At 42.9% G+C, this 12,378-nt stretch overlaps 1 protein-coding gene and 1 long non-coding RNA gene across 3 annotated transcripts in view; one reads left to right on the top strand and one right to left on the bottom strand.

Annotated features, from left to right (window-relative positions):
• Positions 1 to 12,378, top strand: part of LOC111750161 (uncharacterized) — a 228,258-nt gene that overhangs the window by 30,555 nt on the left and 185,325 nt on the right. The gene's annotated exons all lie outside the window — the stretch shown is intronic.
• The window catches only part of RHOJ (ras homolog family member J), a 107,757-nt gene that overhangs the window by 19,017 nt on the left and 76,362 nt on the right, over positions 1 to 12,378 (bottom strand). The window contains exon 2 of the mRNA XM_003408697.4: positions 5,255 to 5,313. Coding sequence (XP_003408745.1) covers positions 5,255 to 5,313 — 59 coding nt within the window. The remainder of the gene's footprint in view (positions 1 to 5,254; positions 5,314 to 12,378) is intronic.

The following is a 12,378-nucleotide window of genomic DNA, read 5'->3' as shown; positions in this document are numbered from 1 at the left end:
AGAATACAATGTGTTACTATTTGGAGGGTAATTTGAACAGTGTCTTGAACATAGTAAGTAGTTTTGTGGTCAAGCAACAGGGTCCACCGTATGTTAACAACAGCTGCAGTTCCTGGTGCTGTTTCCCTGCCCTCATTGGATATTGTTGTTGGGTGCTGTTGTATCGCTTTCTAGTCCTAGACACCCCATGTGACAGAGTAGGACGGCCCCAGAGGGTTTCTTGGCTGTAATCTTTATGGAAACAGATCATCAGGTCTTCCTCCCCTGGAGCCACTGGGTGGGTTTGAATCGCCAACCTTTCGATTAGCAGCCTAGTGCTTCGTCATTTGTGCCACCAGGGCTCCTTCCTCATTGGATTCCGGGGCTGAACCCGAAATTGCATTTTTCTAAACACAACAGTAAACTCTAATTGAATCTCTAAATCAATGTTCCTTCAGCTTCATATTTCATAATTTGGGGAGACGTGAGATGGTGTTTTAATAAGGTTACTTTTACCGATAACGTCTCATGCGTGTAAGCTTTTCCCTAATCCTACAAATCGCGCACTTCCAAAACCTTATTAAGACTCATGTGAACAAGATAGTTTGATTCGTTCATTGAGGAAAAACATGTGTTCTGAGGTTTTAGGCAAACTTTCCAAGGGTTGATGCCAGACCTCATGCTCCAGATGGCTCTGTCAGTCCAGCCTATTGCAAAGAGGAAGGCTTGTGTCCTTCCAAGTTGACCCTGAGTTGCTGATAATGAACCCCAGCTGTACTCGCCTCCCTGCCTGGTCACATGCCTCTTTGGCCCTTGGAGGAAAAGGGGCTTCAAAATCAGGGCAGGATGAGGGTATGTAGAACACAGCCCCGGCTGAGTGACAGGTGCAGATGATATCCTTCCTGCACTCACTCTCTCACAGTCCCTGGTGACACCTGAGCTGCGGTGGGCTGTGGTTTCTTAGTGACAGACACCATCCTGTGCTTGCCCACATGCAAACAGCCCCCAATTCTGTGGTGCTTGTCTGTAGAGAACTCCAGGGTTTATCCTGCTGAGAAACCTGGCTGCTGGTGAGGTCAACCAGCAGGCTGCACCTGGTTCTGACACGAGGTGACGTTCATTCTGCTGTGGCAATATTGCTGACTGCCACTTCCGCAAGGTTGCCTTGGAGATATACCCATCCTGGAGTTTGGCCCGAGAGGCCACAATCTGAGCAGGGCTTTGTCTGTGTCACATGGCTGGGTGAGGGCCCACTAAGAGAAGGCGGCAAAGAGTCTTAGTGCCGTGGCTGGCTCCACTCTAGGTGGCTGGCTCCCAGCCATGACTTGAGGAAGACCCTTCTCCTATTTTGGCATTCCTCAGCTAGTGAGTACCTGGGTTTGCGGCTCCATCCTGACCCAACATCCTGCTCTCCACTCGGTCTCTCATGAGACTCTCTAAACAAACTGGCCTGCAAGTACGTCATGGAAAAGGCTGCTCTAGGGCTCTTTCTATAGCTGAGCCAAAGATGTGAGCCCTGGAAATCCATTTCAGAGATTAGGGGCATGTGCCGTGCAGGATGAGTCTGCTGGGCCTCAGCAGATTTGGCTACTGGCTCCCGAGTGTGATCGGAGGGGTAACAAGTAAAGGCACCCTGAGAAAAATCCCTCACTTCATTGCCGAATCTAATGTTTGGAATTTTACCTAACAGATGAACCAAAGTTCTGGAGATTCTTTATCTTCAAAGGGTTCCACTTGAAGTCCAAATATAAATTAGTTTCAGGGGTTTGGGGAGGGAGTTAATGTTTAATAGCAGCTGCCATGTGCTGGCTGTGTATGTATGTGGCTTCATTACAAACTCTCTTTAGCAACTGCTTGGCCAGATTGTGAAGAGGTTGGTGTGTGTCTCAGGCTAGCGTTGGAGGGAGCTGCAACCATGTTCCGGGCAGACTAGGTGCTTCAAAAGTGGAGGGGAACCTGATCTACTGATTTTGTCCAGGGCTGACTTTGAGGGTAGAGATAATGAGAGGTGCTGCTCCTTGGTTTATTCATGTAAGAAAATCTAATTATTCCCAGCAAGACTGAACTCTGTAGCTAGATACTAAGATTTGTTATTTTTTGGTTGTGGTTCAGGGATTAATCAATCGGATTTTAGATCACCTCTTTTTTTTCATGAGTAACTTTATCTAAAATAAGTATTTCTGAGTTTGCTATAGATGTTCCTTAGCCATGTGACCTGAGCAACATTTGCTAGGATATAACTGAGGAGGAGTGGATTATTCGATCTAAATATGGGAATGGAAATTTTGGGACAATGCTTCTAAATTAAATTTGTTAGAAAGCCTTATATGCAAAGTCCTAGAACCATGGGAACCAACTGGGGCAATGGTTACTACTGCATTCTCCTAACTTTAGGGACAATGCTTCAATCACCAAAGACTTCTGGAGCAGGGCTTCTCAAATTTTAATATGTATATGAATCACCTGGGGATCTTGTTAAAATGAACTTTTAGATTTAATAGGTCTGGGATAGGGCTTGAGATTCTGCGTTTTGAACAAGCTTCCTGGTGATGCTTCTCCTGCTGCTTGGTGAGCCATACTTTAAGTAGAAGGTTCTAGAACAGTGGTCCTCAAAGTATGACTCCCAGACCAGCAGCACCACCAGGGGACCTGATAGAAATGCAAATTCTCAGATCCATCTTTGACCTACAGAATCAGAAACTGTGGTGTTAGAGCCCCACAGAAGGGTTTCAACAAGCCCTTCAGGTGATTCTGGTGCATTCTCAAGTCTCAGAACCACTGTTCTGGGAAATAGATTACACTCATCATTTAGGGTGTTATCCATTCCAATATTTTAACAATCCCTTACTGCTGAAAGATCTCCCTTGGATCTAACCTCAAATCTTTTTTGTTTACTTTCCTTCAACATTTCTTGAAGTCATCTTTTTTAGGTCCAAATCATGGAATTTTAGGGCCGGAAGGAATCTTAAGATGTGTTGTAATTCCTTTTCCCCATGCTTTATGCTTCCTACTAACCTTGTCCACCTCTGAGCTTTCCAAGTAGCTGGTGGAAAGCATTAAGGTAAAAGTTAAGTTGCAGAAATATCTATACCTCATTTGTTATATTTTATCAATGTTCATCATTTTCTCTCGTGTCAAAAGTTTGGACCATTTTATTTTCTTTGATATGGAGTTTAAAGATCTTTTTTAATGGGACTTTCTAATTTTAACTCCTATATTAGTCTCATCTAAAAAAAAAAAAAATTTTTTTTTTTTTTTTTTTTTAAGGAACAGAACAATGGAAAAGAATAATTGAACTCTACAAGAGCTTTGAAGCAGTTTTATTGGGTTCAAAACTAAATAGAGGCCTGTGGGCAAACAAGTCATGGAAGCCAACAATAGTTATGGGTTGCTGCAGAGGAGGGGACAAGTGGATAGGCACTAGGGTCATAGAGAGTTTTTTTTTTTTTTTAATAAGGCAAGGGAAACAGAAAGGTTGCAGAGTTATGACAAAATTCCTGCAGTATTGAATTTTTTAAACTGGATTGTATTCAGAAAACCTGATTATGGGGGAGAAGGGTATAAACCTCTCTCTCCTTTAGGCTGTGAAGACCTAATAAATGGGGACACGCCATAATTATATGATTGAACTAGAGTAGGCAATCTTCAGCCCAAAGAATGATGTACTCCTACTGTTGGAAGGCTTTCTGGTAAAGGGGCAGCCCAGTGTGAGTTGCACTGAGGTCCTTGTGGCTTAGCTCAGAAGAGCCATACTAATTCTCCTATTTGTGCACCCAGGGGACAGTCTTTCCTCATTGCGTGTCTTGCTCTTGACATAAGGGATTGCCTCCATCCCAAAGTTCCTGAGAGTAGCTTGCCAAAACAGCTGTCTGCCATTGAATGGGAAGTGGATGTTATTAGAAGCCTGGAGTCAGGTGCTAGATTTTCTAGGTTCCCCACTGCCCTACCCTGCCCACCATCAGGCTTTGATGTCCCATGTGCATTTATACCCAAACCAAATCCATTGCCGTCCAGTCAATTCTGATTCGTAGTGACCCTATAGACAGAGAACTGCCCCATGGGGTTTCCAAGGCTGTAAAGTTTTTATGGAAGCAGACTGCCACAACTTTCTGCCACAGAGTGGCTGGTGGGTTCAAACTACCAACCTTTCAGTTAGCAGCCAAGTCTTAACCACTGCACCACAAGGACTCCTTACATTTATGCAGTGGTCTTTGCAAATGCATACAGAAAACTGAAAGAGAATCCCATTTATTTTTCTTCTAGTAAAGAACTTTCAAGTTGAGCAAAAAGGCGTATTTCCAGATAACTGTGAAAAAAAGCTGAGACAAATGCATAACTACAAACAACAATTACCAGGAAACTCATGGTGGGAAATAGCATGGTCAAACATTCACTCCATAGGAGTTAAGATGTATGAATTTGGGCAGACGGAACAGCCTGCTGATTTTGACCTAAATAAATGACCCTAGACAAAGGGTAACAAAAGCTCTATTCAAGAAATTGGGCCATAGCTCTCAATTGCTTAACCATTTCCCCTTCTCTAACCCATGAACTTATAACATCAGAAACGTCTCATAGTACAGTGTGGGGTGCTAGGAAAGAAAGATGTCATTTTCACCCACGTAGGGCATGTGATTGAATGTTGTGGATTCTAGTCCATTGCCTTATATTATTGGTTGGCCAGGTTCTCCAACTTGAAGAAACATTTCTGACACAGTGAGAACGTATCAAGAATCTTAGAGGATTGAGTTGATTCCTAGTTATTCAGAGGTTGGCCTTCCCTTTTGGAAAACATCCAGGATCCTGGCTTTTCTTCCTTCCAGCACTTTTTGGACCTTTTCACAGCTCATTAGGCAACTCAAATACAGAGCAGTCAAAGAAAATAAGGTGAAAAAATGCGTGAAACTAAAAATCTATGAAATTGACTCATTAATCGTAGATCTGGAATAGTTTTGGGTGGGAGGAAATTGAAACTTGGTCGAATATGTTATTTTGGTTATTGAGGGTCAACAGTCAATGAGTGGATCTTTTTTTTTTTTAACTTATCAACATCTTAAGTAATGCAATGATTTATTTATAATTATAAATATTTTTAAAATATGAAGAATGTGCTTTTGGTTGTCATTTAGGTAGACGTTAAATTGGCCCCAAATAGTCAGTATGCGTAATATCTGTATTATCCCTTAGTTTCTTAGAAAGGTCCCCATATGCCTAGCCAAATGTGTCATCCTCCCCTCCCTCAAACCCTTAATAAATGAAGATAATGAAAATGTACCTGTCCTGCGGTGTCATACAGTCCGAGCAGGTGTTGCTTGCCTCCCACTGTCACAGTAACTGCGGAGAAGAGGAGAGGAGAGTCCTTAAAATGCAAGCTTCAACCAGGAACCTTCACATTTCTCCATGCCAGCATCTCCCTGGGCAGCACGGATAAGCATATGCCTCACCCATGTATATTCTAAACCAAGTTGCAACCTTGGGCTGCAGTGAGAGCAGATGGGTTGAGCCAAGTACAAATGTCTCAACCAAGATGAATATTATTGGAGCCACTAGGGAATCTGTAGATTGCACATTGATCATTACTAAACCCATTGCTGTCGAGTTGATTCTGACTCATAGCGACCCTACAGGACAGAATAGATTCCATAGGGTCTCCAAGGCTGTAATCTTTATAGGAGCAGACTGCCACATTTTCTCCCATGGAGGGGCTGGTGGGTTCGAATTGCAAACCCTTCGGTTAGCAGCCCAGCACTTTAACCACGCTACCACCAGGGCTCCTTATTAAGCAAAACCAAAAAAACCTCATCACCATTGAGTTGATTCCAACTCACAGTGACCCTGTAATGACAAAGTACAACTGCCCCACAGGGTTTCCAAGGCTGTAAATCCTTATGGAAGCATACCGCTACATCTTTCTTCTGGGGTTGCCGGAAGGAAAAGGATGCTGGATCCCTTCTGGTCAAATTACTTCTTTTGTTTGGCTTGAGCCACCTTTCAGGATACAGAATGTGTAAGCAACTTCTCTGTTAGAAATCTCTCTGCTTTTATCTGTCTTTGAAATACTAATAAAACCTTGAGAACAAAGAATATTAACACACCTGCACATTTTGTAGTAAAGCAAATAATTAAATGAAAAAAGCTTACCATTTATTAAAATTAAAAAAAATTTACATATTCCTGTTTTTTAGCTCCACCAATTTATTACCACTTTGAACCTTAGTTGCAGAAGGAAATGTTGGATGGGTTTGGTTTCAAAAACTTAAAGGACGTAGATAGAGCAAAAAGTAGAGAGCTTCATTTACCCAGCAGGCTTCCCGCCTGGCCAAGCAATGTATCTTAAAGTGAGAAGTGATACAGGGATACCGATCACTTCATACATGTCTGGAAATGAAAGTCTCAAACGAGACTGAGACTGAACAGATCAAATGCAAGAGTAGTGCAATTTGCTTGGAGAATGGAAAGGCAAATTTAAATTTCTAAAGAAATTTGATCTTTTTGGAAAAAGGAAATAGAATATGAAGGACCATGAAGGACCATGTGATTTTTTTCCTAGTTGAGTTAAAAAAAAAAAAGTTAAAATGCAATGTAAAGGTGGTTTTTGAGCCCTCCTACCACTAGCTTGGAAACCCTGGTGGCATGGTGGTTAAGAGCTACGGCTGCTAACCAAAAAGGTTGGCGGTTTGAATCTACCAGGAGCTCCTTGGAAACTCTATGGGGCAGTTCTACTCTGTCCTATAGGGTCTTTATGAGTCAGAATTGACTCAAGAGCAATGATTTTTTTTTTTTCCAAAAAGAAATGGAATAGCAACCTTTTATAACCACATCTCTGATATATGCCAGCTGGTTTCTCTAGCCTACTGCTCAGAGGTGCTGATTTTACTTTTGTTTTCAAGTTCATGGGCTACATGTATGCAAAAAAAAAAAAGAAAGCGTTGTGTTGACTCCTGAAGAGCTCATTCTTTGAAAAGTACTTGCTTCAAGGCACTGCCTCTCCAGACACTGGGGACTATTTTTCTAATCTACACGGGTCAACAAGTGTTCAGCTCGATAACACAGCTGTGGCCAGTCAGAAGAGCTTTTATATGTGAGTTTGTAAGTGGTGAACCCACCTCGATCCAATGCGAGTTACCTCACTGACAGAAAGGTTTTTCAACATTTTGACTTCTTTTCACAAGTCAGGCTAGCAATGGAAACGAAGGTGAGGCTGCATGGCCCAGAGTTCTTTGTCCTGTTTTATTTTCCTTTTTGTGTGTGTGCTGCCAGACAAAAACCTAGTTAGATGTCCCTGAAATCTGCCTAACTGGTTTCTTTAATGACCAAGTCACTACCTAGTCATGAATCAGGAATGAAGGGAAGAAATCCAGCTATTACAGCATGGAATTTCCTGCCTGCAGCGAGCCCAGGACATGCAGGCCAGGGGCAGCTGTTTCTGAGACCCCTTGGGCCATCCCATGACACAAAGGCCCAGAGTCATCTGTGGAGTGAGCACTAGAAGCCATGTCATCCTTGTTGCCCTGCTGGGCACTGTTAATATTCCTAAGCAATGGCTATGACCTTTGTCACTGGAGCCTGGAAGTGCCTGCTCACATTTTTGCCATTTTCTCAAGAGAACAGTCATTCCCTCCAGCCTGCTTTTCCTCAGGCCTCACCCTTTTCTCCCCACTTTGGCTTCAGAGAACTTCATAGGCCTGAGCCGAGCGTGAACTCAGGAAGGTTGGGAGGTCGCCTGAGAGTCAGAGCACAGCCTTGTCTTCCCTCTGTCTTCCTTTCCTCAGGGGACCTTTCTCAGTGTTGGGAATAGAAAGACCATGTACAATTCCTTCTGTCATGGAGCTTGGAGAAGACTAGTGATTTGTTAGCAAAGCACCAACACAATGTAGTGTAGTATACACTATGGTAGAGGTAGTATGGGTTGTGTGTGTGTGTGTGTGTGTGTGTGCCTCTGCGTGCCTCTGCGTGCAGGTGGGGGTGGGTCAGAGAAGGCTTCCTGGAGGAGAATATTCAAGCTGAGACCTGAAGGATGACCAAGAGCTACCCAGGGTGCACTAGGAGAAGGTGATCTTGGGAGATGGTGCTGAAGAGGTGACCATGCAGGGTTAGGCTTCCCTGGATCATTAACTTAGGTTGTATTCTAAAGGCTTTGTTAAGCTGTGGAAATCATGAGTTCTTATAACCAAAGAAAATAAAAGAGAATTAAAATAATTCCTTGGGTTAAAGTGGAATGGTGGTGTGGCAAAGGCGGGGGGCTGACATTTTGGGGTGAAAGCCATGTTGGCCTCTTAGCTTTGCTATGCAGTGACTGTTTACTCTGTGTGTAGGCCAGCGGTGCTGGAAGAATCCTAAAGGAAGGGGGCAGAGCTTGTGCCCTTATCTCTGGAAGTCACTTTTATTCCCTTTTTCTTGTCCTCTTCTCCTCCTGTACTATCTGAAGAAGGAAAAGTCGATCACACAGTTGATGCCAGAGAATGGCAAAGGGCAGCTAGAGACAGACAAACATCCATCATGTATTGTGGGTTGTATGGCTCATGGCTTTGTGACTTCTTATCTTGGATTAGCAGTGGATGTTACCTTGTTTGCCAACCTGAGTCCTGTGAGGTTCTTCAATTTGGAAATGAATCAGTCACGAGAGCACAGAAAGAAGGTATTGCCATACAATGCTAACGGTAAATGTACCAGTATAAGTTGCCATTGAAATCGACTCATGGCAACCCCATGTATGTCAGAGTAGAGCTGTGCTCCAGAGGATTTTCAATGGCTGATTTTTTTGGAAGCAGATCATCAGATCTGAGGTGCCTTTGGGTGGACTCAAACCTCTAACCTTTGGTTAACAGTGCTACCTAGGGGCTCACAGTAAATGTAGTAAGGAGGAGAGAGCAGGGTCTTCTAAATCAGATAGGTCTGTGTTTGAATCCTGTCTTTGCAATTTACCATCTGGGTGATCTTGGGGATATTACCTGACATCTCTGAACTCCTAATATCGCCTACCAGAGGGAGTGATTGTAAAAGGGAAAATTAAACAAGAAAATGCCGGGCACACAGCCCAGCACACAGTAGGTGCTGAACAGTTATTGATTTTCCCCCTTCAACAAATGCTTATTGACCCATTTTTGAGGACAGGGGTCAGCTTGCCTCGTTTGTAGCTCTGAACCCAGTGCACGTTAACTGGCACATTAAAAATCCCAACCCACTGCCATTGAGCAACTCGGGCAGAAGACAGTCCTTCAAAATGTGCAGGCCTATAGCTTGAAGTTCCTGGCAAGACATGGATTGCTGGGAAGTCCCTGAAGCCAGCATACCTGCCTGGCAGATAGTGCTCAGGCTGAAGTCCCAGATCACCTTCCTTTTGGAGCTATTACTGTTGTTTTCTGGGCTTTGAGAGGTTTTAAAGAGAGTGAGTCAAATGACCTGGTAATGGCTCAAATAGTTCTCTCAATAAAGTGTGGAAAGTTGTCAGACTTGTTAAGTGTGTAAAATGATGGCCTTCTTCCTCAAATCCATTTAATTCTTTGCTTCCTTGTTTTTCCGCTTTGGACCGGTGTGTTTTCTGCCATTTCATTTTGAGAGGATTGGAGTGGTCAGTTATGTGGGCTTGTGTGAGGTGTGTGTGTGTGTGTGTGTGTGTGTTAGGTTTTCTTTGTTGTGTTAACTGTACCTATCAGTGTAGGGCCTGTCCTAAAAAGAATCACCTCTGATAGGCGCAGAGGAGTCCTGGTGGTGCAGTGGTTAAGAGCTCAGCTGCTAATCAAAATGTTGACATTTCAAACCTACCAGCCAAGGGAGAGAGAGAGAGAGAGAGAGGGCGAGAAGGCGAGAAGGCGAGCGAGCGAGCGAGAGAGAGAGAGAGAGAGAGAGAGAGCGAGAAGGCGAGGGCGAGAGAGAGAGAGAGAGAGAGAGAGAGAGGGCGAGAGAGAGAAAAAGAGAGAGAGAAAGAGAGGGCGAGAAGGCGAGGGCGAGAGAGAGAGAGCGCGCGAGAGAGAGAGAGAGAGACAGGGCGAGGGAGAGAGCAAGTGAGGGCGAGAGAGAGGGTGGGGGCGAGAGAGAGAGAGAGAGGGCGAGAGAGAGAGAAAGAGAGGGCGAGAGAGAGAGAGAGAGAGAGAGAGAGAGAGTGCGAGAGAGAGAGGGCGAAAAAGAGAGAGATAGAGAGGGCGAAAGAGAGAGAGAGAGGGCGAGCGGGTGAGCGAGAGAGCGCGAGCGAGCGAGGGAGAGAGAGAGCCAGAAAGAGAGACAGGGAGGGAAGAAGAGAGGGAGAGCCAGTGCCCTGAATTGGGACTCCCAGCCTTCCGAACTGTGGGAAAATAAATTTCTGTTCTTTAAAGCAACCCACTTGTGGTATTTCAGTTACAGCAGCACTAGGAAACTAAGACTTTGTGCAAAGAGCATTTTGAGGAACTGGGTATTATAGGTATTTAAGAAGCAATTTTTTTATTTGAATAAGATGGCGAGGTGTGATAGAAAACTGGTTATTGTTCTACAGAAAAGATACATTTTGGTGTTATCTTTTCTACTAGACAAATGATTTGCATCTCTGCCCGGCAAGACTTGTAAGTTAGTGTGTAGCTTCATAAAGTGTAAGCCTTTAGTTAATAGCAGAATCAAAGAAAGGTACATTCTTCTTGATAATTAATCATTAATTATCAAGGGGTGTTAAACAATGTGCCAGGATGACATTGAAAGGACTTGTTGCAGGCTTTTGGCCTTCCTCCAAATTTCAGGTAATTTTTCTTAATGCCTGAGTTCCAGTTTGCGCTTTGCTACTCATTTGGATAAGACTTCAGGCAATCACTTGCCCTGTTTCATCTGGAAAATGAACAAATTGTATTTACCTTACTGCTGTTGTTGGGTGCTGTTGACTTGATTTTCGACTCATAGCAACCACATGTAACAGAGTAGAACTGCTCGACGGAATTGGGTTTTGGCTTTTTTTGGGTAGGGTTTTCTAAGATGTGTCTTTATGGGGGCAAATCTCCAGGTCTTTTCTACTGGTGGGTTTGAACCGCCAACCTTTCGATTAGTAGCCGAGCGCTGAACTGTTTTGCCACCAGGGCTCCTTGGGTTTACCCTAAGGGGGTATAAAGGTTTACCCTAAGGGGGTATAAAAGCTCTTTATAAACTCTTCAAAAGTCAGGGGGGATCATCTGACTACTTTGTCTATGGCTGGAGGGCTGCAGGCTAATGGAGAATTTAAATGAAAATTCATAATTGTGACCCTCATCATGCTGACTATTGGACTGACTGAGATAGTCAAAGACACAAAATATTTCTCTGTACCTCAGTTTCTTTATCTTTAAGATAAGAGTAATGATAATAGGTCCATTAGTCTAGAATATTCCAACCACTTTAGAGATGTTTTGAGAATATTAGATGAGGTAAAGGACAGTAAGAACTTAGAAAATTATAAAATGCTACACAAACATTTATTCTTTCGATCATTTCTGGAATACAATACAGGAACCAGGCAGGCTATATAACCACACCCTCCCCATCATGTCTAGAAACAGGCACTAAGAAAATGCAAACACTTAGGCAATGATCAAAAGTGGAATAGTGCATTCCCGTCAAGAGTTCTCACAGAATTATTAGGCTCGTAAAAATTCTATCAGGTACAAGCAATAGCTACTTAGAAAATATGATGGAAAAATATCCCTCTCACAATGACAACAAGAACTATAAAATGTCTAGTAGACCTTTATAAGAAAAAGCACAACACTTTGCTGAGATACATAAATGGAGAAATAGGTCATGTTCTTGGATGGGATTCTCTATATTGTAGAGATGTTAGGTCTCCCCCAATTTAATAAGTCTAAAGTAATCTCAGTAGGACTTTTGAGTTGGCAACATGACAAAGTGATTATGGTAGTTATAGGAAAAATTAAATTGGTGAGAATAGCTAATAATTAAAAAAAGAAAGACAGGATAATTGGGTTAACATATGTGAAAATGTATATAAAATTATACAAATTAAAGCAGCATACCACAGTGAGAGAACTGATAGATCAATGAAATAGAAGGGGATTCTCAAACGCAGAGCCAGTGCTATATATACATAAACTTATAATATCTGATAAATGGCATTTCAAATCAGTAGGAAAAAATGAAGTATTCGATATACTGTTTTTAGACAATTGGTTCCCTCACCCATCAGTTCGTTGTACTGTGATGCCTTGCATGTTGCTGTGATGCTGAAAGCTATTCCACCAGTATTTCAAATACCAGTAGGATCACCTATGGTGGACAGTTTTCAGCAGAGCTTCCAGTCTAAGACAAACTAGGAAGAAAGGTCTGGTGATCTACTTCTGAAAATTAGCCCATGAAAACTGTTTGGATCACAACAGAATATTATCTGGTACGGTGCTAGAAGATGAGCCCCTAGGTTGAAAGGCACTCGAAATTACACGGTGGCCA

This window comes from Loxodonta africana, chromosome 10 (genome assembly GCF_030014295.1).
Source record: "Loxodonta africana isolate mLoxAfr1 chromosome 10, mLoxAfr1.hap2, whole genome shotgun sequence".
Lineage (NCBI taxonomy): Eukaryota > Metazoa > Chordata > Mammalia > Proboscidea > Elephantidae > Loxodonta > Loxodonta africana.
Note: the sequence above shows the minus strand (reverse complement) of the source record. Positions and strands in the feature narration are given on the sequence as shown.